The following is a 27,177-nucleotide window of genomic DNA, read 5'->3' on the forward strand; positions in this document are numbered from 1 at the left end:
GAATTTGATTCGTCCTCTCCGTCACATCATTTGGTTGTGGTGCATAATCGGCGGTAGTTTTTTGTATAATGCCCATAGATTGAAAATAAGAGGGATCATAATATTGTCCTCCTTTATTCGTCCTTAATTTCTTAAGTTTACTACCAACTTGCATCTACTTTATTCTTTTAAATTTTACAGAAATCAAGGGCTTCATCTTTTGTAATTACATACCTTCAAAGAAATCAAGGATAAAAATAATTACATACCTTTTATTTTCTAATGCTGTAGTACTATGAAAATCACAAAAATCATTATGTATTAAATCTAAAATTTTAGATGTTTTTCAACATTTTTAAATGGTGTTCTTGTGATCTTATTTAACGTACAAGTCTAACATTTTCAAATTCTTTTTATAGCTCAACGGAATTAAATCATTCTTAGACATAAAGGAAATTTTATTGAAATTAACATGTGCTAATCAAAGATGCTACAAATAATGCAATTCTTGAGATATATTACTAATATCATCATTACACACCAAGTTTTTATTGTTACACACCAATGAAAGATTAAAGATATTACAACACAAATAAGCACAAACTATAAACAAATGATATTTTGAAATTATGCATCTAGCTATCATATTCAAATGCTAGTTTATATTCCAGTCGAATCATTAAAGAGCTGGAGCTAAGATTTCTACTAATACTGAGAGCAAAATAAACATCCCTTAGGACTAATAAATTTCTCGAAATGAACAGAAGTTCAACTTGTACTTTGCCATGGACCTTAATGGAAGATTTGTTTCCAATGTAGACATTTTCTCCATTAACCTCCTAGTGAAAGGATTTGAACAATAGTTTATTGTTGCACACATGTCTCAAAGCCCCAAAATCGATCCATCATAATGACATTTGATCATCCTGCACATCATTTAGGATAGAATCTATTAAAGAAAAATCCAAATAAAAATTTTTATTCAAAATTGCAAGATCACCTTTTGTTGGGGGGTCCTTGCTTGTAGAAGCATGACCTTTAGCCTTCTTTTGTTTGTTTTTGAACACAAAGTAATTTTCTTGCAATGCCCGAAATTTCCACACTCCAATAATCATTGTCATTAGACGTTTTGTTGTTATAGGATTTCCCTATGAAACTACTATGTTTCTTCTCTTATCTCCACTTTATGATGCCTTTCTTTCATCATCAACAATGTTAATGATTGACAAGTTGGGATTTTATCCCCTTGGGCTAATGGTCTTTCTTGTTCCCTTATACCAACCCCAACCTGAAGATGTTGAGCAGCATCAAATATAGATATCTCTTCCTTCTTATGTTATGGCATGTCTCACATCCATCCATAAAGATGGTAATATGTCTATTATGCTTAAAACATGTAAATTTCATACATTTTTATGTCATATATTTTTATATTAGTGAACATATAACTCATGAAAAATTAATCCATTATAGGTTGGTTATCCACCATTTTATATGCATTGAAATTACTAACAAGAAATTTCTTAAAACCTACATCTTCGACCATGTATTTATCCTATAGACTATTCCAAAAAATCTTAGTGGATTCATGAAATTGATAAATATCAATAAAGAATCTTTCATACCGTTTATAATATGCTCTTGACAAATTAAGTCATCATTTTTCCATTTGTTCAATCTCCTTGTTTTCTACAAAGTTTCACTATTCTCCATCTCTTCCGGTTCATGAGCCATATTTAGGAAAGTTAAGATCAATATAAGTATCTTCTTTTGCCATCTAGAAAATTTCACACCCATTTGTCTAGCTTAATGAAGTTTGAATTGAGATCCTTAACACTTGTCATTGTTAGAAACGAAATTATCACAATAGATTATTAGTGTTATAATGAAATTACAATACAAATTATGAACAATATATTTATATCCCCTTGAGTATATGGCAATAGACTTCCTTGTTGCATGATCATCGAGTTGTAGTATGCTTTGAAGATTAGTTTGCAACAATATGTATCAATCGAAAATTTAATACAAGTTGTAGGCATATGTAAACTTTCCTATTATGATATTTCTCTCACACTTGTACTTGAGAATGTTAATAAAATCCCCAATGAGATAAAAACAACTACTCTATAATACTTAGTACTAAGTGTCAAAGTGCATAGAAGGAAGTGATTATGTTCTTTATAGATTATAAAAACATAAAATAGACAAAGAGTTTATAACTCCCTTTAAATATTCAAGTAAATAATGCAAGGCAACAATATAAGTATTCTTATAGGAGAGAAAATCAGAAAAATAAATAATAAATACTCTCCCTACATGCACCTCCCTCTACTTTTAATAGAGATTGCATGCCTTCATACCACCCTTTCAAACATATAATTGATATATTTATGAGTTTTAATGAATGGATATAATTCTTACTTAACCATATTAATCGACAAAATAGACAAAAAACCACCAACATACACATACAGACGCATCTGCATCCGTTTGACTGGGTCGAGCGATGGTCAAGAAAAATAAATTCAGCTACTATCTTATCCATTCGTATCCGCTCGACCGGGTTTGATTTCATTCGATCAGGTCAAGCAAGGGTTGAAAGAGACGTTTTTTTCCTTTGCATTACATAGTTGCTTTTGTATGTTTAAAACACTTTAGAACTTATACGTCCAACAATTATTACTCTTGAAGTAAGATTACCGATTTGAACAACTTTTAAAAAAAGAATGGAGCGTTTTCATTTGACTGGTTGATGGGAAACAGGATGAGAGAACATGATTATGACTATTGACCAGCAACACTCTCTTTTTAATCCATCCCCATCAACTCCATTACTCGAAGATTCTTTTTTCCCAACACTCTCCAATTTTTTGTTTAGCAACTCAGGTATCTGTAAGTTCTCCCGTCATTTTCTATTTGTTGGATATGCATTTTATGTGAATTGAATGATCTATATCTCAACTTTTCACTTTTTTTGAATGGTACTATGTCGATCATGCCATCATGGAGTGGATAATTCATTGCTGCAAAAGTTTAATGGTGCATTCTTTTTACGCTGCAATATTTGGGTTAATCGCCATAATTTGATAATGCATACAACGTATTCGATAAAATGTTCAGTAGAAAATGTCGTGTTACTTTATTGTTCCTCCGTATCTGTATGCTTTAATTAATGATTGAATTCAGCATGACATAAGTGTTATTTTTCGATGTGTTAGATACTTAGACTTGCATGATGATCATCAACTTGTTTAAAAGTGCAAAATGATTGTTCGCAACTTCACATAGTTTATTGCTCGCCTATGGGTGTCAATTCCTTACAATGGCTGAAAAATGCTAATAAGCTACAATAAAACTACTCCTTTTGCCCCTTATGTTTGCTTCACGCCTGTTTGGTTACTTATCTAAGAGCATAGTTAGAAATTAGAATGGGATTGGAGTGGCAGCGCTCGAGGTGGAGATAGATAGAGAGGGAGATAGGGGTGACGCAAGCATGGTGACTTTCATTTTATGTAAAGGGGAAAATGTAGAGGGATGCTTATTTTCGTATGTGGGAAAACTGAAGCGCATAGTGGCAGTAGCCTTGAAGTTGTCTGTTGAAATTAGAGAGAGCTTATTGGTGCCAAGTTATATGTTAATTTACAAATGTTGTTTCCATCTGGTCCTTGAATTTCAATCAATATTATAGAGAGAGCTTCTATCATAATTCACAAACAAAAGAACAGAAAACGCCTACAAGTGCAAGTGATGTGAGTAGAGAGGGTATTGTCATGCTAATAGTTGGTCATATTCTCATATTTCATATGCCCGACTACCTAAGTTTCTATCCCCTAATCAATTTAGTTCATCTTTTAGCCCTCTCACCCACATTTTCATTCGTCACCTTTGATGGTTAAATTATTTCTTAATTTGTTATTTTGCGATCACTCTGCTTTCTTTCTTTATATTTCTATGTTGCAACTTCAATTCCTATTTGGTCAATATTCATCCTTAATTGGAGACATTTGTTGAACTTGACTTACGAAAACTTGAGTCTATGATTTTACGCAAATGTCCACCCTTTTATTTGAATGATTAGTACTTCAGCTTTTTCCTAGTGTGAAGGTAACTACATTTTAGACTTTTCATAATAAATGTTATGACAACTGAAATTATGAAAAGTCGGCAGTCGACACCCTTTCCTCGTTATGAGCATATTCAATGCATATATTGTGGTCTTGACTCTTAATGAAGTCCTCTATAAGGGATGAGAATATTATTTTCTAGTATATGTTTGATATTCATAATTTTTTAAAGGTCTAAGAGATTTGCTGAGATTTGCAAATGTTGAAGAAATTATTCCTGACAAGATCTTACAACTAATATTTGATGTCATATATGATATATCCATTGGAATGCCAAAATACGGGTAGGACTTATCTTTGAGGTGGGGAGGGGGGGCTACAAGAAGGTTCAGGAAGATAGAAGGTTATTCAGATTGGGGATACAGGAAGATCGAGAAAGATAGAAGGTTATTTAGATTGGGGATACAGGAAGATCGAGAAAGATAGCAGGTTATTCGGATTGGTTTTGGTTATTACGACTTACGAGGATATCAGCCTAAATTTTATTTTAAATGGAAATTTGTTGATACATAGGCTATTTGTGAAGTTGGTGTATCAAGAGCAATCTTGGGGTGATGACTAGTTACACTAATGTGATTGACTTGCCAAAGTGGTGTTTTCCCCTTTTATCCAAGTATTTGCTTGTTTAGCAAAAAAAAATCAGGGTTGAACATTTGAGTCATGCCTTGTTCTCATATTTCTTTTACACTTTGTCTTTTTCCTCTCTGCATGTAATTTCTATCAAATATGTGTGTTGAAAGCTTGTTTTTGTTTTATCAGGTTGCTTAGAGTTATTTGTCTTCTCAAGATTGAGTCCACCACTTATAACATATTGCCTACATCATCGCATTGTAACTATTTTGTAAAGGTTTTTTAAGTTTACAGTGAACAAACATCGGAATATAGACTGAGACAACTATGAAACCATATGTATTGACTGCAAAATTTTTTTTACAGCCGTTGGTGCAACTGTGATTGAAACCATATTTTTTGCACCATGGCCATAACTGTTTTGGAATTGCGTTATGAGCTTTTATACTTGATGATGAGCTTTTATTACATTGCTGCTAGGAGGGTTCTGGGTTTTCTCATTTTTGCATATCAACCAACTTGTTAGTGCTAAATACTTTATGCTCTGCTTAGCTTGTTTGTTCATAGACTCAAAGTATTAACTTTAGAATTTGTTCACAAAGTGCATACAAGAGTTCACATCTAAAGCATCACGGTAGTGTATCTTCGGTTTTGCCACCTTCTTTGTGTTATGTATATTACTAGTTTCATTTTTCTATCTAGATGTTAAATACTGGTTATGAATTTTAGAAGAAAAGACCTGTTTGGTGGCAGTTTCTGCCTATGTTTTATGTAAAATCAACTAGAAAGTAGAAACCCATTAAGTACCTTCATCATTGGTTTGTACTTTGTAGTAAATGGGTTTTGTAAATAGGATTACAAAATCATTTAACTGTGCATCATAGACAAATTCAGAAAATAAGCAAAGTGTTGCCTAATTGAGAGCATATGCTGTGAGAACTGAGAAGTTCAGTAAATAAAAGTTTTGCATGTCTTTGTTACTTCTCTCAAATGTCTTTCAGTAATAGGAGCGTCTTGACTCTACATGCTTCCCTTTCTTTGACTTGATGTCACCTATCGTATTGACACAATCTACGTATCATATTGACATAATCCTTTTCCTTTTTTAAGCTTTACTTAATCGGTTTTACTCATAAAGTTGACATTGGATTTGTGTTTTTTTCTCAATCTTAAAAGTTAATTTTTGCTTGATCTGTTTGATGATGACATGAGTTTTTCTGTTTGACAGTGATTCGAAGCACACAATGCTATTTTCCCTGTCTTAAAAGTAGAATAATGTTGAAAAAAGCGATGTACTCTAGGTGTAGCACCAGTCCATCTGCTATGCTTCAGCTGATTCGTAATGCTCAAACCAAATTGTTCGTTGGAGGTGGTCTTCCCTCTTTGCTTCTTCTGTGTAGTCTATCCACCTCTCCGGTTCTTGAATGTTTATTTGCATGCCAGTGTTCAACCGATATGCAAATTTGAAAATAGGGTTTTTGTTTAGTCTGCCTTTGGTGGAGGTTATTTACTAGTTTAAAACACTTGATTTCTCAAATGTTAGTACATAACAAATTCCGTGCTTCTTCAACCATAGTTAACTTATCCTTCATGGCTTTTTTCATGGACTCGTCAGATTTATGTCATGTTCTTTCTCAAAGCACTTGGTGGAGGTTTTTGTTTAGTCTGCCTTTGGTGGAGGTTATTTACTAGTTTAAAACACTTGATTTCTCAAATGTTAGTACATAACAAATGTTAGTATAGGGCTTTCCTTTGATTCCAACGAAACTGTATTACGGGATGCTTTCTCAAAGCACGGTGACATTATTGAAGGTGATATTATAAAATGTTCCATTCAACTGTTGTGAAATCTCAACTTGCTAGCTTTGCTGATTGATGCATCCGTGTTTCTAGTTAGGGTTATATGCGACCATGTCTTAGGCAAATCAAAAGGATACGGATTTGTGAAGTTTGCCTCTGAAGATAGTGCTGCATCAGCTCTTAAAGAAATGAATGATTAGGTTGGATTCTTGTCACTATCGCATACGATCTTGAAGCTAAATATTCCGTGTTTATTATCTACATATGATCTTGAAGCTTAATGCTTATAACCTGTTTTTTTTGCGGCTCAGCAGGTATTAGACGGGAGGAGTATCCGTGTTTATCATGCTCACAAAAACTGATAAGGGTGTTTCTTATGCACTTTGTAGGTTAAAACCTCTTGTTCTCAATCTACAATGTGATAATAATTGGATATGCCTATCAAGGGCAAAATGAAAGACAAAAGAATAGACGATAGAGAATCCTTAAATATGGCCTTTTAGCAAGAATCAACTTGCAAGCATGAATGCATAATCAAAAAGAAATACAAGCAAATAACAAATTACAAGAACCAAGATACAAAGGAGATGTTGAATTGTTGTTGCTTCGCTGTTGTGGTTATGCTAGTGCTCATAGTTGTCGACATGTTGATGTTGTCGAAGGGAAAATCAACCTCATAGTTCAATCTCCCTTTTGCGGATAAATGATTCTGCTTCTTCAGTATTGACAGTATCAGGCTATGGCTTAGATTGATCAAAATGAAAATGAAAATACAAATTGAAGCAGTCGCATTATTAATGAGATTTTATTTGTCATTTTTTACGCCTAATTTCTTTTAATAGTTATTTAAAATTTTATACCCCTGAAAATACTTACCTGGAACACCATAGAATTTTTATATTATTTAATTCGGACTCAAATAATTTTGAACCTATTTTATTTTATTTATCGATAAAATTCCTATATAAAATAATAAAAGACCATACAGACTTTTATAAGTTTAAATGGCCTAATAAACATGTTATATGACTTTTGAAACTTTGGTATAATTTTATAAAATAAATTATTAATTATTGATTAATTTATCAAATTAATAGAAATTGTTTATTTATTAAAAGTTGTAATATTGATAATTTAATTTGAGTAATACTAGATCTATATGAAAAAGTTATAGTTATATCAATAACTTACTGCCTTGTAGTATAAAATAAGTTTAACTTAGATTTTTAATTTTACGGATTTAAGACATCATTTAAATAACAATAAATACTTAAATTGTTGAAAATAAACGTAAAATCATTATAAATTGGTATAACCAATTATAATCTGATTGGGCAACCTTAAATTTATTATAAATAAGTTATTATAGTGACTTAATTATTAATTTGGGCCTTGTTGGAGATTTAATATCTATTTTGTAAATCAATTATTCAAAACTCTTTTAAGGTATATTTACTTTACCAAAGAAGTATTGAAACAAAACATTTAGTGGTTTCCTTGGAAAATCGTATTATATTTTAACTATTCTTTAAAATGATGCATTTTCTTACATGTAAGTGATGCCCTAATATAATACAAAGGTTATGTTTGATGATATAATTATGCTAAAGTATGTTTTACCCATATGGAAAAGATTATGATTTGATTTTGCTATGTTGCAAATAAAGTATATTTTACTATGTTGCAAATAAAATATGTTTATCATATGGAAAAAGTTGATATTTTTGACTTTTCAAATAATATTGAAATTACAAGATATATATTATACACAAAAATGTTTTAGCCTAAATGGCGGGTACATATGCCACAACAAATGTTGAGTGCATGATTAAACGACTCACCAATACGGAGCGCGTAATGTTCACAATACCATTGTGTTACAGTTGCCGAACATGTCGCAGACGGTAGGCCAACGAGTCACAGGATGACTCACAAAGTACCCATGTAGAACTAATGATATGAGTCTGAAATTGATTTGGATCCATTGAGATCTTATGCTTTATGATGAAAAATAAAAATTTGAAATTACTATAAAACCATTGAATTAAGTTTGAATGATATGTGATTCATCAAATGAAAAAACATCTTTCAAATGAATTTACTCACATCAAAAGGTTTTAATAACTTGTTTGACGGTCACTAGTGTGTTTATACTAAGCCTTTTTGCTGATACTATGCTTTGTATGTTTTCTGATGGTTTTGTTTTTAGAGTAAACCCCCATGGCACCTCGACGAAAAATTGATATGTGAGCGGAAGATGGCCCGAGTTGGGAGCATGACTCCCTTTTGTTTAGATCTCTTTGTTGTATTTGAGAGACTATTATCAGTTGTTTAGGTTTGGGATATTTTAAAGATGTAATTTGAACTTTGGACTTATTTCGATTTGGTTGTAATTTTCCTTTATTGTGGATAGTTAAGACTTCTGTTATAATGCTTTGTTTTTGTTCAAGTATTTTACTTGGATATTGATTAACCTTTAAGTAACCCCTTAATTCTGTTGGCAAAAGTAGGCTTTCGCTTGATTAATACTAATTCCAATTAGTGTTTGCCTTCATAATTCGAGGCGGTTACACAAACGCTACACATGAAGTAAATGTTGCAAAAATTTAAAATGAACAGGATGTTTAACAAAAAAAATTGCATTCTTAAATGGAAACTTAAATAAAATAGTGTATATGCACTAACCAATGGATTTTTGGGATCCTGATAAACCAAATAATGTTTGTTTGTTGAGTTAATCACTCTAAGATAGGCACCTCGAATTGGTATCAACGATTTGCATATTAAGTGGCTACCATTGGTTTTACTTAGTTTATTTAATAACACTTTTTTTAAGTTGTGTAGTTCTTAGTCGTGTTCGGTTTATTAACAAAAGTACTCTTTAATATTTTCCTATGTTTTAATATTTTTTAAAAGTAACACCTTTTTAGTACAAAAGTAACACATTTTTGTTAGGCAGATTGATTCTCACAATTTTCATATAAAAATGGTTCTCACTTGAACTTCCTCATATATATATATATATATATGAAAAAGTTTAAGTGAGAACCATCCTTACATGAGAACCGTGAGAACTAATCTGCCTAATTAAAAGTGTTACTTTTGTACTAAAAAGGTGTTACTTTTTGGCAAAAAAATGTTTTTTTCCTTTAAAAATGATATTTTTAGGTAAAGAAGTATTACTTTAGTTAAAAACAATATTCTGAAAAACCTTGCAAAAATGTGTTACTTTTCGGAAAAAACATGTTACTTTGTATTATAAAGTAACACGTTTTTATCAGACATATTAGTTCTCACCGTTTTTATATAAGTTTGGTTCTCACTGGAACTTGACTATATATATATATATATATATATAAATATATATATATATATATATATATATATATATATATATATATATATATATATATATATATATATATATATATATATATATATGGCAAAATGTTAAAAAACTACCTAACATAAACCCAAATTTGCAAATAACTACCTTAACTAAAAAATTTTGCAAAAAACTACCTTACATAATACATTATTTTGCAAAAGAGTACCTTGTAACGGAATTAGGCCTTTGACCGCTAATTTTGACGTTGACCAGCACGTGCCAGTCACGTGTCACCTTCATTAACCTAAATCTCCTTTCTCCCAAATTCGCAGCCATTCTTCCAGCTCGTAATTCCTGAAGCTTTCACCTTCTCAATTCGCTCCCATCCAGCTCGTAAGATCAAGTTCATTGGAATTTCTAAGCAAATCCGGTATGTACTACTAATTAATTATGGTTTTGTACTTCTTTGTTGCATCTTAGTTATAATTTTAAATTTTTTCGTTTTTAGATTTGCTTCCTCCTGCAGCGTTTTTTGTATTTGAATTTGTTGTTTCATATCTTTTAATTTGTAATTTGATTGTTGTTGTATCTGAATACTATATTAGGGTTCTTAAAATTAGCTATATCAATCCGTAAAAATTAGCTAAGATGAAGAAATTGACAATCCGTAAAAAAGCCATTGATTCGAAAAAGAAGCAGTGTGAGTTGTCAACTGAGGTGGGTAATGTAAGGGTAGATGATGTCTTGATTGAAAGTTCTGAGCTGTTTTTAGCAAATGTAGATGGTAATGCTGATGAGGTTGAGGATAGTAGTAGTGATGATGATTATACATGTGTTAATGAAGATGAATATGAGAATGATTCTGATTTGTTTGCGGAAAATGTAGTTTATGGTCTTGATGATGTGTTTATAGACGATGAGGAAGTTAGGTTGATATTAGATAAGGAGGTTGATGAGAAAAACAACACAGACATGTACTTTAATGATGATGAACCGCAGTCTGATGATTATGATTTGAGTGCCTTGATTGATGATGAGGAAGGTATATGCAGCTATCCTACATTCAACCCTGAGATTGATTTCAAGGGTAAGATTAATTTGTCTTTAGGGCTTAAGTTTCCTTCGACATATGTGTTTAGAAAAGCACTAAGGTACCATGCTATTGAATGTGGTTACAATTATTATTACCTGCATAATGGTACAAATAGGATCAGTGTGTATTGCTACAACAGATGTGATTGCATGAAATTGAAAGGTAGAATTGTGAACTGTGTTTGTGGGAAGGAGAAGAAGTGTTATTTTAAGGTTCATGCCGTGAAATTGAAAGATGAGGAGACAGTTCAAATAAGGAGTTATTTTCCAAACCACACATGTGGTCACCAACACCAAAATAAGAAAGTCACTGCTTTGTATTTAGCTGAGAAATACATAGATGATTGGAGGGACAATCCAACCTGGGAATTAAAGGCATTTAAGAAACGGGTTAATAGAGAGTTAGGTTGTGAAGTGAAGTATTCTAAGTGTTACATGGCTAAAAGAATTGCAATGAAAATGCTATATGGTGATGCTAGTGAAGAGTATAGCAGGGTTTGGGATTATGCGGAAGCAATAAGGACGTTTAATCCAGGAAGCACAGCAATCGTTAAATGCATTGGAATAGACACACCCCCACCTTTGTTCCAAAGGATGTATATATGCTTGACAGCGTGTAAGGAGGGGTTTGTAGCTGGCTGTAGGCCTATTATAGGTGTTGATGGGGCACATCTGAAGGGAAAATTCCCTGGGGTTTTGTTGACTGCTGTTGGTAAAGATGGAAACAATAATATCTTTCCCATTGCATGGGCTGTGGTTGAAACTGAAAATGTAGAAACATGGATATGGTTTCTAAATCTTCTGGTGGAAGACCTTAGGTCGGTAACTGCATCGAGTAGTTGGGTTGAAGCAAAAGGTGAAGCTTTCACCTTCATGAGCGATAGGCAAAAGGTAATTTCTTGTTAATACATTTCTTGTTTCAAATGTAACTAATGAATTTACCCTAAAAAAACTTGTGTAAAATGCAGGGTTTGGTCGAAGCTTTGAACTCAGTGGTTCCTGAATGCGAAATTAGGTTCTGCTGTAGGCATATATGGGCGAACTTCAAGATCAAGTTCCCTGGAGAGTTGTTCAAACAACACTTTTGGAGTGCAGCCAGAGCCTACAACAAGGTATGGAATCATTTATGTTTATAGAATCTTTTAGATACATAAATGAATTTAATGTCAAACTAATTAGTAACAATTTTCGTTACAGAATCATTTTGATAGAGAAATGAATGTAATAAAGAATATTTCTATTGACGCATATGCATATCTAGCTGCTATTCCTGCAAAACATTGGTCTAGGCATGCTTTTTGTAGTAGGAGTAAGTCTGGGATGTTATTGAACAATATTTGTGAGGCATTCAACAATGTGTTAGTAGAAGCAAGGGCGAAGCCTATAATTTCCCTAATGGAGTGGATTAGGAGATATGTAATGCAACGAAGCGCAACCAAAAGGGAAGGGTTGAGTAACTTTCAAGGTGAGTTGATGCCAGCTATCACTAAAATTATTGAAAAAAATGCAAAAGAAATATATGTTTTAAGGGTAATCCCAGTGGATGTTTATGAGTTTGAGGTGGATGATATTGAAGACTGTTACGTTGTAAACTTGGCCAATAGAACTTGCCATTGTGGAAGTTGGCAGCTTATAGGAATTCCTTGCAAACATGCCGTTGCTTGTATTGTGCTTAGAAAATTAGATGCCAAAGACTTTGTCCACGAGGCGTATCTCATAGAAACGTATCGAAAAACGTATAGTCCAAAGTTTTATGGTATGCCAGGACACAAAATGTGGCCAACAACCACTTTAGCCAAACCACTTCCTCCACCATATAGAAAGATGCCTGGAAGGCCTAACAAGAGGAAAAGAAAGAAGGAAGTTGGTGAAGGTAAAGGAGGAAAGAAGGCTATTACAGAATTCAAGCAAAGGAGATGTGGTAATTGCGGTGAAGTTGGTCACTACAAAAAGGGCTGCAAAAATCAACCTAAACCACCACCACCAACAAAGACCAAGTCAAAAGGTGGAAGGCCTAAAATGGGATCTTCTTCTACTCAACAATCTACAACCAATGATGTGCCTAGCTCCAGTGGTCAACAACAAACGCAAAACGCTGCATCTACTTCATGTATAATGGATCAAAATAGTCAAATATAGACTTGTACTATGTTGAATTATGTCTGGGATGTACCCTGTAATGTTGAGCTTAATTAAATGTTTTTTAGCAAATGAAGTATGTATACTCAGAATGTACTGTTGCTCTAATATTGCTGTACCCAGTTGAACTTAATGTAATGTTCCTTGCAATCAGTAATTGAATTATTTGCACTATCTTGAATCAGTAGGCATATATGTGTGAATCAGTAATGTTGCTGTACCCTGTACCCTGAAGTGCTTTGAATCAGTTCACATTTTGAAGATGAGTATACAGAGTATCAGTGAAGCTGAGTATCAAAGTGTGCTTTGAATCAGTACTTTTTGTGCTTTGAATCAGTATGCAGAAGATGAGTATGCAGAAAATATGTGCAGCAATGTGTAATTGAACTGATTGTTTAAGTTGATTGAATAGTAATTGAATAGTAATTGAACTGATCATGTGGATTTAAGTTGATTTCTGTTGCAGCAACTGTGTGTTTGAAGTTGAACTGATTGTTTGTGCAGCATGTATTGAAGTAATCAGTAATTCAACTAAAATTGAATATTGAATAGAAGTTGAAATGATCAGTTCAGTAATTTAAGTTTATCATTAGCAATGTGTGTTTGAATCAAGAATGTGTGTGCATCAACAAATTGAATCAATATTGGCCATAATCAGAAAATGTGTTTGAAACAAGGTGTTGATGTTGATGTTGTGCAACAAGGTGTTTGAAACAGCAATGAACTGATCTTGTGGTGCAAATGTGTTTGAATTGTGTTTGAGGATGATTTTGAACTGATCATCAAACACATCACCAACAGAACTGATCATTTTAGTATGCAACAATGTTGATGTTGATGTTGAACATTAAAGTATGTAGCAATGTTCAATAATTGAAGAGAGCCATGTTTAGTATTCAATGTTCAACAGATCATCAACCACATCAGTTCATCAGTTCACCAGCAAACACACAGCAAATTTTGGCAAATCAATTCACACACAGCACCACAGCAATGTTCAACAACTCAGTACATCATTCATTCATTCATTCATACACAACACCACAGCACCACAACAAACATACACAGCACCACATCAAACAAAGGAAGCACAGAACAATACCTGCAAAGAAAATTAAATGGAAAAAATAAAAAGATCATTCATTCAATCAGAATCATCATGTTACAATATCCAAATCAATCTTACAATAATGCTATTAAAAGTTTATCATAATAACTAGCTAATACAAATATTTGATAACCTTTATATTAAAAATCATTTTTAAAATAATTTAAATTATTTTATTGACGTTAAATAATTGCGTAATGTTACATATTAGCCATATTTATTGAGTGTAAATAATATTTCCCCACATATTGCTAGACCATACTTATTCAAGTGTGAATTAATATTTGTATCTAAGTTTCACATGCATTTTTATACATGCAACATATTTTTTAATCAAAATCGGGAGCAAAATCGGGAGCAAAATCGGGAGCAAAATCGGGACCATAGCCACGCTTAGGAAGCCGAACGTAAAAGTGTCACTTTTAGATAGAGCTGACTTTGCCTTATCAGATGAGTGTGTTGTAATCAAAGTGAAGCCCCTTGTGTATCCGAAACTTATTTGTGCGAGGCCGCAGAAAATAAAAAATATGGAGCTGCCTTTCAGCCACTTGACATAACCAGAGAACAACGGTATCGGGGTCACAATGAGCAGCATAGCGGATAAAAGTGCATATAAATACGCACCATAATTCAGAATCATAAAGGAACGAAAAACTTTGGAAGAAATCAAAGACGGTAAGCCAGTGTTTTGGTTGTAACCACCAGGAGGGTTGAATGTGGTGGTATAAGTCACACTCACTATGAGCGTCGCTACCACTAAAAGAATGTTGACACTCGAACTTTCACTCCAGGATGGAGTCTTCACATTTGCCTGCTTCCCCTCCTCTTTTTTTACCTCATTTCCATTGCATTCTTTACCTCCTTTTCCTCGGAAATTATATCTTATTAGACCGCCTTTTATCCGAAATAACGTTTCCACGAAATTGAACTGTAATTATCATCAATTCAATTAATCTCTTAGCTTACAATCGCACAAACTCAATTCTCATTAATACAGTCTAATCATGAGATAGTTCCAAACTAGTTCAGAACTAATAAGTTAAAGTCCAATAAAATTAATTAAAACATCTATTTTATACTTACCGTCCGTTTGGTTAGTGGTATTAATTGGTGGTAATAAGAATCGTTTATAGTGTAAACTTTCATCAAAAGATTCACATCAATTCCATGATAATGAAACTTTGATCACAAAAAAGTTTTTTTTTATTTATAAATTTCCATTACCACCTAATACCACATCTCCCAATAATAATGCATTGGAATGAATTTTATGAAGAAAATGAGATGATTGAAGTTGGACAAACATTAATGGGACTTTAGTTGTACAAAAACTTATGCAAATCACATAAGCCTACAACGACGATTTAGCATTAACAAAAAAAACATTTTTCAAAAAGTTGCTTGTCGACCAGACCGCCATATTGGATGGCGGTTTTATTATTAACAAAAGTATATAAACTAAAAAAATTCTTCCAGATGACCAAAATGCTACATGCGATGGTATTTTGGTAATTATACTAAACACTATCTCAGGTAGCAATTCGGTCTAATTGACTTTAAAAAAAATCGTTTTATGTGAATGGTACCATGAAAAACTTATCCAGAGTAAAAATTATTTCCCATTGAGCATTGTTAGGGGCAAATATTCCAAGTAAATACATTAATTAGTTAGTTTTTCCATATAGTAATATTTATTGTGATTAGTGACACCCGAACTAGGGCGGTTCAGGTCATGTGGAATTACCCGACCGCATAGATTACTTTAAATAAAAGACCTTAAATATTGGTTGGTATTTGTTTATTAATTTAACTAATTATTTGCTTTTAAGAAATGTAATCCAAATCGGAGATTAAATAATAATTGTGTAATTCGTTCCACCCTAATTATTAATGAATTAGGGATGGTTATGGGACGGGTCTGGCTGCACTCGAACCCGGACCTTTTTAATTTTTATGAATTCAGACCTGGATTCGGATCTTAAAGATCCCTTAATTTTCAAAGTCAGACCTAGACCCTCTGAATCTGATTGGTTTTGGGTCCTTCATAGGTCTAAAAAAATCTCTTTGATTTGTCACATTTGAACCTTTTGTAAGTCATTAGCGTATTTTACAAATATTTAATACTAAATATATAAATATATATAAATAGAAAAGTCACAAAATAGTAAGAATATAAGACAATTTAATACTAATTAGCATATATATATATATATATATATATATATATATATATATATATATATATATATATATATATATATATATATATATATATAAATGGGGTATTAGGGCGGTGTAGAAGACAGATTATTCGACAAAAGTCACAAAATAGTGTAAGACAATTCAATAATTGTAAGGGTCCGGGTTTGGATCCTACGCCAATTATTTTTTAGATCCAGATTTGATTTGATGTTCTAATTTTGACTTTCTTAAACTAAAAAAAGACTGAATTTGCCACATAAACATAGACAAAACATGAACGTTTTTCTTAGAAGGGCTTGTCTTACCTGCACTTGTAATGCTTCATCTGCAGTCGAATACTGCAAACTCATTTTAAATTCATCTCTAGCTGTGCGCAATTCTTTGTTTATTGAATTGCAGTCGATTTGTGTTTTCCACATCAAGCATAGCATAGTGTTTGTCCAAAAACCTTTGGCAGCCAAATGTAACGGAGTGTTACCATCTGTATCTCCAGTATTAAGTAGCTCTTCAAAACAATCTTGTCTTTTTAATAAATAATTTACCACATTAAAATTTCCAGCTTCGGCAGCCACATGGAGAATGTTTTGTTGCTTATTATTTAGCAAACATATGCTTAGATTAAGCATTTTAATGATTTTAATATGACCACTTTTGGCTGCGTGGTGAATGGGAAAGGATCCTTTCTCATCTTGGTCACGTTTAAATTCTAATGCTGGAAAATTATCAAGTAATAGTCGAACCCCCTCAATATAACCAATAACTATTGCATAAGACATGGGATTTCTACCTTCATCATCAAAACTATGCTTGAATAAATTTCCAGCGTTGTCGATTAAACTCTTCAAGACGTCTGCATTATTTGAATTAAAGAGAATTAAAACTCAATAAATTGATATGTTTAATTTGTACTCTACTCTATACATTCTCTACTAAGGAAATACTCCCTCTGATCTTATTGAATCCATTTATTATTTTGGATCGTTTTATTTGTTATTTCTTATAAAATATCTGTATATTTATATCACAAATTTTTGACATAATTAACCTTGTTCATCTTAATTATAATATTTTATTCTTATGGTGTCCATATATTTTCCACTAATTTTATATTACTTATGGTCATTACATATTTCAAATTAAATTTATTTAAATACTTTTCAATATTTATGGTCTTCATATATTTTCACTAACTTTCTTTTAATGACTTTTTAATTATTATGGTATCCACGTTTTCTACATTAACTTAATTATTTAATATAATAATCTATCAATCATTTAAAAGACTCATTTTTTTCTTAATTTTTGTAAATAATCCTTATGAAAAGGTCAATAGGAAACAACAAAGGACGTAGTAAAGTTCTATAAGGCAACAAGCTTAATTCAATATAACCAATACATGCACCATTTCAATCTTATATATCTATATAATAATGCTTGGTTAAAAAAAATTTAAAAAGTCGATATCAATAAAATTTATATTGATACCAATCAAAAAAGATCTCACTTGACTATAACTTATAAATTGAGAATAAAATACAATCTAAGAGTATTGATTAGTGAATAATCTCAAAAAAATATAACGGACATTTGATCAAAACAAAAGGAAAAATAAAATTTATATTTAAAGATAGATGGATGAATAATTTGTTGGGTTCAAAATTAAAGAACAAAAAACTTTTGGTAGTTATTTGCAAATTCTTAACTTTAACTAATTTTCAAAATACTTATGAAATTAAATCAATTCAAAATTTAATTTTTTAATTGGCCAAACATTAAATTATGTCGATTTTAGATTTCACACATTGTTGTGAGATTAGTTATGGAAAAGTAATTTTGAAATGAAATGAAATCATAATTTCTCAATATCTCTATTATTTTTTCTACTACTAGTAAGATGGTCTCCTCACATAATTTAATAATTTTGTGTATGCCTTGAATTTGTGGAGACTCATGTGTTTGCATTTGTGCGGTTAAGGCTATGTATTATGTTGAAAATGAGTGAAGGATAAATTTTGAGGTTTTTAGCAAAAAAAATAAAGTCAAGTCGACTTATATTGAAGAGATTAAAGCGGACTTGACTTTTATATATTTTTCAAAGTATGAGTTCATACTTGTAAAGATCATGGCAACCATAAATCTTATGATTCAAAATATATTTCATAGAAAACCCGACCGATATGATGACAAAGCTATTGCCTACCAACAAGTTCAATTTGTGTGGGGACTTGATTGGTCTAGTTGTTTTTATGTTTTGTTTATATGCTTGTATGATGAAGTGGATTGTTGAATGCTTTGACTTGGGTGAACTCAAGTCAAGGTGGAGATTGTTAAAGGAATATTGTGACTTAAGTGCACAATCAAGTCTATGCATTAGTGTGAGTGTATAGAGATGAAATCCTATGGTTAGTTAAGTTTGTGACTTGATGTGTGTGTTGATGATGGTGTTTAAGTTGGTGTTATATGCATGAACTTATGGAGCATTTAGAAGTGACTTAAACATATGATGTTAATGGGATGATAAATGATAGTCGATGAGGAGTTTAAGAGGCAAAGAAAAGATTTTGCACGAGGTGCCTAGAACAAGGCAGTTAGAGGGACGCATTGCCTTGAACGAGCAGATAGATCTGTAGCAAACGGTAGCTTCAAAAGACAAGCTCACAAACGAGCACTCATCAGATGCACTCCAGAAGCTGATTTTTGGAACCGCTCGAACTAGTAGAAGCATGGCTCGAACAAACGGCCTAGGCAGTAGCTACATTGGATTCTGTTTTGATCTTTTGGAGTTTTTAGAGCTATTATATGTAATTTATTTTTAGCCTTAATTATGTATGACTCATTAATGTATAATCTCCTACAAATAGGTAACTCATATGCCTTTGTAAACACATCAATCACAAACCCCTAAGCCCAAACACAGTCTTAATCTCTCTTACTCTCAATTGTAATACTTCATTGTGACAGTTGTTATACTCCATTGTTATAGTATAAACAAGATACCAGAGGAAGTAGCCATCATTGGGTGAACCTCCTTAAATACTTGTGTCATTTTGCATTGATTATTTCCTTTTAAACCTTTTTATTTTCATTGAAACTATATTAGTTTATCAAGCTACTTCAAACATTTTGATCTTGGTGATACTTGAGTTTGAGAATTGTTCTTAAACTGTAATCTAGCTCTCATTTCACTTTCTATTGAGCTAGAGGGTTTCCACGTAAAAATTTATCTTGTATTTTTATTACTTCTTGGCTTTAAATTCCTTATTTGTTGCAAAATGTTTTTAAATCTCCACATACTACAATTTATCCCACTCTAGTAGTATTCATTTCCTAAAAACAAACAAATCAAACAAATATTTAAAGTTTTAAACAATAACGGACATAATATGATTCTAATTAATTTTTTATCTTTTGTGACCTAAATAACTCAAACAAAAACATAATTATTATCTTTTAATTATTATTTTTTTGGCAAGTTATCTTTTACTCCCTCTATTCCTTTTCGTTTTTTCACTTTAGATTTTTCACTTTTGGAGAGAAAATTTTAAATTTGATTTTTAAAGTATATATTGAAGATAAAATATATTCATATTGGATCTTATTAAATTCATCTTAATGCAAAGTTTTTAATATATACTGTTTACAAATTTTTATAATGTTTACTTAAAAATATTAAGACTTAAAGTTTGCTTTGAAAAATAAAAAAAACAGAGGGAGTATTTTTTTTAATTATTAAAAGCATTAAACACTCACCAATTTTCCTTGTCGCAATTGCTATATGAATGATTGATTTCATGTCCATTGAGTCGGTTTTAATATATTGCATGTTATTCTGAAGTCCTCGGATCATAGGGTTGACCATATCGATCTCTTCATACCAATTCTTTATCGCCAGAAACAATGGGCAAATTTTGTTTTTATTCAGGTAATAGGCTGCATCCGGACAATAATTATATAAGTATTTAGCCACTTCCCTATGATTATTTTGCACAACAACATGAAGTGCTGTGTCTCCTTCCATATTTTGCTTTAGACATATGCGAGTATTGACTTCACGATTATCTGGCCATATAAAAAGAGCTTGCACGGTCTTTAAATTTCCAGCCTTGGCTGCTAAGTGAATTGGAAGGTCCCCATTGTAGTTAGCTTGCTCCCTTAGGTCTCCACATCCGCGATTAGGATGAAGCACTTGTTCTAAAAGTTGGTGTTTTCCCATACTAGCTAATATATGCAGAATTGTATCGCCATTTGTTGGGTATCCAAGGTCTTTGAATTGAATCCCTCTTGTAGAAATATTTTCATCAACTTGATCCATATCACCACGTAGAAGGGATTGATACAAATCTTCGTCAATGGGAGATATTGAAAACTTAAGCCCCATTGCTGCCCTTTTGAACATAAAGTTCTGTCTCTGTACCATCTCTTTGTCTGCATTGTTTAGAGTTGTTAACTTATTCTTGGCTAAATCATATGCTGTTAACCCTTGCTTATTTACTAACCCACCGTTGACATTTTCATTCTGGATTAGAATCTCAACCACCTCAATTTGTTGATCTCGAGAAGCCAAATGTAAAGGAGTGTTCCCATCAACGTCTTTTTGATTGATTAAAAATTCCACATCTGATATATTAAGTATCAAATGAGAGACCATATAAGAGTCGCCAGAGAGAGCTGCCAAATGAAAAATATTTTGACCTTTTGCGTTAAGCAAGAACCTTGAATTTGTTAGCAAATCCACGATACTAGTATGGCCACCAAGCACAGCCACATGAATCGGAAAAGTTTTATCCTCGTTGCTTATGAATGCACTACTTGGATCATAGCGGATCAAAATCTCAACTTTCTCCAAGTAATTCATAGATGCTGCATAAGACAAGGCTGACCGTCCGTCGTGCATCAAATTAGCTAACTTCACATTATAACAAAGCTCCAATAGTTCTGCAGTCAGTAGTAGTATCTCATTAATTGATGAGTCTACATTGGGCGACAAAAATTTATCATTTATCAATATGATGATATTTGATTATTTTCTTGGCATTTATCCATTTGGAGTACACATATATTAACTACGAAATATACAAATTTGACATGTTTTTATTTCTCATTGAAAATTTGTATATTTTAAAGGTATTAAAATGAAAAGTATCAAATAAGTATTGACTAATTTTAAATAATTGATAATTGCAATATTATTCATGGTATTATTATGGAAAAAAGTTAAAATAATATGTAATTCTTAGTAATTTTTCCTAAAATATTTGTATTGGTCATTTTGTAGTTTATAACCAAATTCATGGGGAAAGCCACATGGGGAGCCTAAGGCCTGGCCACCTTTGTCGAAAGTGTATCTGTTGTGTTAAGTTTCAAATCTCATCTGGATGGAGGTGAGTTCGATCACCTCGTTGTTTATTCTTTGGCTTGCACGTTTGAGAATGGAGTTGTGAGTGCAAAGAAGTATGGGAGCATATGCTTTGGATCACTCAATGAAGTGATAGATAAGGATGATTTAGAGTGCCTTAATAAAGGGAAGACACGAAGATCGGGAGGGTTTGAAGAACGCTCGACCGGTCGACCAAGCAACAGTAGTAAGTCAGTAGGTTCTAAAGTCCCACTTGCCTGGTCAAGCGACCTTGCTTTGGTCGAGCAACATGCAGGTCTTCGACAGTATGCTATTCTATTTTGTTGCGGAAATGTTTGGGCTTTTAAGCCATTTGTCCTAGGGTTTCCTAATATGTTGTATGACTATATAAGGAGTTTTAGAGCATCATAAGAGTTATGTGAAATTCCAAGAGAGTTCTTCATTGTATTAGTGAGATTTTTTGAGACCACTATTAAAGGCGAGGTCTTTGCTTTGTGAGTGTGTTCTCAAAGCTTGTGTGTGGCTTCTCATTGATGTATGTTAATATATTAATGAAAGTAAGTCTTGTTTGAGGGGGAGGTATCCTTAAATACCTCATAATTCTTATGTGTGTCTCCATTGATTGTTGTGCTTTGTTTTGGTTGCTTTCTTTGCGCTTTTCTTTTTTTGTTTGTTCTTCACCATTGTCATAGTCCATTCTCAACATGATCCTTTGTTATTTTTACTTTGGCCCCCCTTACTAATATTTACTAATATAATATATAGTTTAAACTTTAAAGACTGTAAAAATGTAACAAAAAGTACTATAGTTCAATGGTTGGAGTAACACATTTATACTTTAAGATTAAAGGTTAAAACCCTAATTTAAACAATTATTTTTTTATAGACTAATAAATTTGTATTATAATGTTATTACTCTTTATCTTTCATAATTTCACATTCATCATTTTTAATGTGTGTTTATGTTTTTGTTATCTGGATTTTAATTGTGTTTTTTAGACTAACTAGACAATTATATAGAGTCAAAAACACTTAGTGTATTCAAAAAGGATAATTATAGAAAATCTTCAACTATATTTTTTAAATATAAATTTTACAATGATTTAAATTCATTTTAGTCTATATGATTTAAAAATTTTCATAGCTTAACTAGTATTTATTAGAGGCATTCATACTGGTTATCAAGTTGATTTTGAATTAGATGTTGCATCTTATAGCCCAAAGGATTCTTGTGTGAGGAGCGTGTTAGAGTATGTAAATATCATAAGGTCTTAACTAGGCCAAAGCAATGAACTGAATCTCCATCGGGGCCCCTGATCCAACCCTCTATAATAAGCGTTGTATATGGGACGGGTTTTAAAAGGGTTGGGTTGAAAACTAACTTTGTGAAAAAATGAAAGATAAGGATTGGATAAGGGTTCTAAAAGGATTGTAAATGGGCTCTAGTATCTAAACATAAATGGTTGATTGGGCTCTAATAAACCTCTTTCATGACAAACTAACAATTGAAAACTAATGCGTAATATATCATCTGTTATTCACATTCACACTTCGATTTCTTTCATCAACTTCCTGCCCCATTATTTAAACCCTTAAAAAATCCCCCAAATTTATAAACCCTAAAAAATTTCCCCAAATCAAAATTCTATCAATCAATTTATTCAATCTCACTACTTGCTCTCTTCAATTTTGATACTTCACTGCTTCTTGATTTGCTGTATTAACAACCCAGGTAACATTCTCAATTAATTTCTTAATTTATTTCCTATTATTGTATTTTCTATTAGTTTGTGTATCTTGCGATTTTTCTATTTTTTGGGTTTCTTTTGTATTATGAAAATAGAAGCATTGGTTTGGCTTTAAGTTGATGAAATTGGAAAGTTGGGTTTTGATTATTTTGTTAAAATAATTGTAAAATGGGAAAAAGGGAAAAAATTGATTCTTTTTGTAATATCATTACAGTTACAGTTTGTATAAATGTTTTTAAATGCTTTTAGTATAAATTAGATAGATTTCCGTGTACTATAAATATTTACTGATATAAATAATGATATTATTTTATAAAATTAATTCATTTATAACATAAACTTAATTATTAAATTTTTATATTTGTTATGATATTATAAATGTCTTCAACTATGATAATTGAGACAAATAAAATTTAATAGGTTTTCAACTATGATGATAGGAGGGAAGATTTAATTGAAAAACAAGCTTATTCATTATATTATGATGATTTATTATCTACGTTAAGATAAAGATTTACATGTATATTATTTTTTTTTGTTTTTTACAAGGAAATAGAGTATTTTAATAGATCATTACATATATTTATAGTCAATCAACAAATATTACATGTTTTAGTGAGTTAATTGTTTCCCTAAGAGTCAAATATCAAAAGTTTTCTTGTCAATAATAGAAAAAAGGCAGGAAAACTTTTAATGACAGTGTGTCACGTATCTCAAATCGTTTTTTAAATAGTATATTTTATTGATGTCTTTATTAAGAGTATTGTCTTGCAAAATCAGTACAAAAAATTAAAATAAAAATAAAAATCATGTTCATAGTATAATTAGTTTGAGAAAATTTTAAGGTAAAAGATAAAACGGGTTGGACCGGTCTGGGCCTTATGGACTCGATCCCTTAAATGCCCTTTTTTGTTTTGTAAGGCCCAGCCTGTTTCAACTAGAGCCCAACCCGGTCCAGACTCAAACATTAGCTTAAAATTTTAGTTGAGTTGTTTCTAAGCTTTATTCAAATCTAATTATATAAATTGTTGAAATTGTGAAACTTTTACGAGTAGCTGTAATTGTTTTATTTTTCTAATCTTGCTCAAAATTGTAGCTTTTCTATTTATGAAGCTTATATGACTCATTAATTTAGGAATGTGATTTTATCGTGAAGATAAAACAAGCCTAAATTTATTGGGATAATTACATTAAAAAAAATAGGACTTTGTTATACATGGCCCTAAGGGCTATGTATAAAAATTAGCAAATTCCTATAATAAATATACATGGACTAATTTTAATGGAATCTTTGACAAGTTTATTAATAGATCAACAAATTACTCATTAAATTAGCCTTGTAAAATAATTAATCTTTGACAAGTTCACCACAAAATTAAAATAATAAATTGCTCTTATATTGAAAAAAAAATTACTCATGATTTATATGGAGAATATAAAAGAATCTTATTAGCATTAAGGGTTATATGTAGCCCTTAGGGCTACATATAACATTTGCCAAAAAAATATAGCAAAATCATTAAGATTGATTAAAACTACCAAAACTGTTATTTGGCAATTTGACTACAGTCACTGCAATAGACATACGATAATCTTTATAGGTAGCAAAACAGCTAGTTTAATAAAACAAAATTCCACTAAAATGATATTTTAGATTATCTTGGATACTCTCACTCAAAAATTAGCCATTTTGGGATATCCTTTCACGTTTCCTTTATTAGTTATTTCTATTTTATACTCCTTCTATTTAGCTCATGTGTCTCATTTTTTTATGGTTAAGTCACCTTAATTGTCCCATTTCTATTTTTGGTGTGAGTTTTTGACTTTTATGCCTTTAGTGGCTTTATCTTATTTTCAATTATACCCTTCATAACCCATATTAATTTTTCCTCTCTTACATTAAAAACTCATAATACTACTCTCTTTCCTACCCTTAGGATCCCACTTTTGATTCTCTTTAAAATCCGTGAAAAGTCAAATGAGACTCTTGAGGTGAATAGGAGAAATGAGACTCATAAAGTGAATAGGAGAGAGTATTTATTATTATTATATTTACAACTGATAATAATTTTTCACGTACATCAATTAAATAAAGATATTATTTGACAAAAGTAATACTCCCTTTTTAATTTTAATTATTATCTCATTTGATTTTTTGATATTATTCATCAATCACTAGTAATTTATATATTATAATTAATTTATAAGTCAAAATATAATTAAGTTAATCTTATTTGATTCATTATTATAATATAAATTTTATGAACATTAGGAGTAATATTTTATAATTTTTAATTAAATACAAGTTGAGATATATATAATTGAATATGTATGGATAGCTGCAAAAATCAAATAGTGCAATAATAGTGAATAGAAGGGAGTAGGACTTAACCCGAAGTAGTAGCGGCAACAGCAGCATGTAGTACAGACTGACCTTCCATTAAACATTTAAATGCATCTTCATTGAAGGGCTGCATCAGGTCTAGCATGCGCTTAACCAAAGGAGGAATCTCCCTCTTGATAGCCAAGAGCAAGGGACAAATCCCTTGTTTATTCATTGCATAGGATGCACAAGGATACAACTCAACCAAATCCACCACAGTCTGGTAATCTTCAACGTCATATAACTCCAGGAAACAGTGGAGTGGTGTATTCCCTTCCTCATTAATACACCCTAATACTTCATTGTTTTCCTTTAGCCAGTTAATCATGGCCTGGACAGTAGTGTTTAATCTGCCATTTTTGATGGCAGAGTGAATGGGAAGATCTCCAAAAGAATTCCCCATAACCATCAATTGTGGACATTTATTAAGAATGAGATTCACAAGATGAACCTGACCAAAGCTGGCTGCAATATGCAGGATACTGCTCCTGTCTCTTGCACACCTAAGCTTCATCAGGCCATGGTCGATTCGTAAATTTGTCATGGCTATGCTAAAGTCGGACACATTTCCAGTAACCAGAAGTTGGTACAACTTTGCATCAATTGGAAAGTAGCCTTCTTCACCCCCGTTATTAGAAGCGGATGCCATTGTAATTTCCTGATAAATGAGATAATCTTGTAGGAAAATTTAGATAGTAAAATAGTAAATTGATTTATGTGGATAGAAATAGCTAGTGATCGAACAAACTCGCCTTAATTTATATACAAGGATCAAGGAAACAGCTCAGCAATAAGTTAATACACGTACGCATGTGCAGATGACTTAGACCCGTTTCAGTTTACTTTGAAAAAAATAAGAATCGGTCAAAATAAATTTTTAAACAGTAAAAATTGATTATAATTTATTATTAAAATATAGTTTCAAGCAGTATAAATTAATTTCAATTAGTAAAAATCTGTCACAATCAATAAAATTCAATTTTAATCAATAAAAAATCATTTAAACTGAAGTATATATAGATTTAAGTAATGAGAAGTAGTAACGCGATGACGACAAACTTCTATATTCCTTGCATTTACTATCAAGTAAAACGACGACTAACTAACTTGTATCATTAATATTTTAGAAAAGAATTTTTAAAATCAATTGCCGTCACCCCACTATACTATTTTAGAGAAAACACTTATGAGAGGAGTTACAAGACTCCTCCCATTCCCTCACACAACCGGGCACCCTTCCCCTCCCCTAATCTTTTATTTTTTTTAATTAATTAATTAATTAATTAATTATATAATTGTCTATTTTGTTTTTTTTTAAAAGCAGAAAAGAAATATTACGCAATAA

The 27,177-nt window shown here is 31.6% G+C and overlaps 3 protein-coding genes across 12 annotated transcripts; 2 read left to right on the top strand and 1 right to left on the bottom strand.

Annotated features, from left to right (window-relative positions):
* Positions 1–2,454: 2,454 nt before the first annotated feature.
* Positions 2,455–7,385, top strand: LOC130814339 (glycine-rich RNA-binding protein 4, mitochondrial-like). 10 transcript variants are annotated; one of them, XM_057680461.1, is made up of 4 exons: positions 2,455–2,874; positions 5,905–6,045; positions 6,570–6,676; positions 6,788–7,385. In XM_057680461.1, the coding sequence occupies exons 1-3, from the start codon at positions 2,757–2,759 to the stop codon at positions 6,674–6,676; spliced, it is 366 nt and encodes a 121-aa protein (XP_057536444.1). In that variant the 5' UTR covers positions 2,455–2,756; the 3' UTR covers positions 6,788–7,385. The 10 variants fall into 10 exon arrangements, 5 of the variants coding, with proteins under 5 accessions (XP_057536444.1, XP_057536445.1, XP_057536443.1 ...); XM_057680462.1 differs by having other exon boundaries at positions 2,456–2,874; positions 6,866–7,385; XM_057680459.1 differs by having other exon boundaries at positions 2,458–2,874; positions 6,791–7,385.
* Positions 7,386–10,065: 2,680 nt separating this feature from the next.
* LOC130813507 (uncharacterized) lies at positions 10,066–13,035 on the top strand. The gene is made up of 5 exons (XM_057679346.1): positions 10,066–10,234; positions 10,410–11,787; positions 11,865–12,008; positions 12,094–12,361; positions 12,473–13,035. Exons 2-5 carry the CDS (start codon positions 10,453–10,455, stop codon positions 13,033–13,035), a joined length of 2,310 nt encoding a protein of 769 aa, XP_057535329.1. The 5' UTR covers positions 10,066–10,234; positions 10,410–10,452.
* Positions 13,036–13,660: 625 nt separating this feature from the next.
* LOC130813508 (uncharacterized) lies at positions 13,661–26,544 on the bottom strand. Its single transcript, XM_057679347.1, has 6 exons — positions 25,842–26,544; positions 20,096–21,280; positions 16,651–17,195; positions 14,581–15,071; positions 14,078–14,137; positions 13,661–13,838 (listed from the first exon to the last, which is right to left on the bottom strand). The coding sequence occupies exons 1-6, from the start codon at positions 26,479–26,481 to the stop codon at positions 13,661–13,663; spliced, it is 3,099 nt and encodes a 1,032-aa protein (XP_057535330.1). The 5' UTR covers positions 26,482–26,544.
* Between the last annotated feature and the right edge of the window lie 633 nt (positions 26,545–27,177).

This window comes from Amaranthus tricolor, chromosome 5 (genome assembly GCF_026212465.1).
Source record: "Amaranthus tricolor cultivar Red isolate AtriRed21 chromosome 5, ASM2621246v1, whole genome shotgun sequence".
NCBI classification, from domain to species: domain Eukaryota; kingdom Viridiplantae; phylum Streptophyta; class Magnoliopsida; order Caryophyllales; family Amaranthaceae; genus Amaranthus; species Amaranthus tricolor.

Bases quoted from the DNA above. Each gene is read 5' to 3' on its own strand.
- LOC130814339 (XM_057680461.1), top strand. From the start codon at position 2,757: ATGATTATGACTATTGACCAGCAACACTCTCTTTTTAATCCATCCCCA. The intron at 2,875-5,904 runs GTAAGTTCTCCC...TCTGTTTGACAG, and splicing joins GTTTAGCAACTCAGGTATCT to TGATTCGAAGCACACAATGC. The intron at 6,046-6,569 runs GTGGTCTTCCCT...CCGTGTTTCTAG, and splicing joins AACCAAATTGTTCGTTGGAG to TTAGGGTTATATGCGACCAT.
- LOC130813507 (XM_057679346.1), top strand. From the start codon at position 10,453: ATGAAGAAATTGACAATCCGTAAAAAAGCCATTGATTCGAAAAAGAAG. The intron at 12,009-12,093 runs GTATGGAATCAT...TTTTCGTTACAG, and splicing joins CAGCCAGAGCCTACAACAAG to AATCATTTTGATAGAGAAAT. The intron at 12,362-12,472 runs GTGAGTTGATGC...ATGATATTGAAG, and splicing joins AGGGTTGAGTAACTTTCAAG to ACTGTTACGTTGTAAACTTG.
- LOC130813508 (XM_057679347.1), bottom strand. From the start codon at position 26,481: ATGGCATCCGCTTCTAATAACGGGGGTGAAGAAGGCTACTTTCCAATT. The intron at 17,196-20,095 runs GTGAGTGTTTAA...CAAATAATGCAG, and splicing joins AATTGCGACAAGGAAAATTG to ACGTCTTGAAGAGTTTAATC. The intron at 13,839-14,077 runs GTGTTGTGTATG...TAAAATGATCAG, and splicing joins ATGTTTGTTGTGGTGCTGTG to TTCTGTTGGTGATGTGTTTG.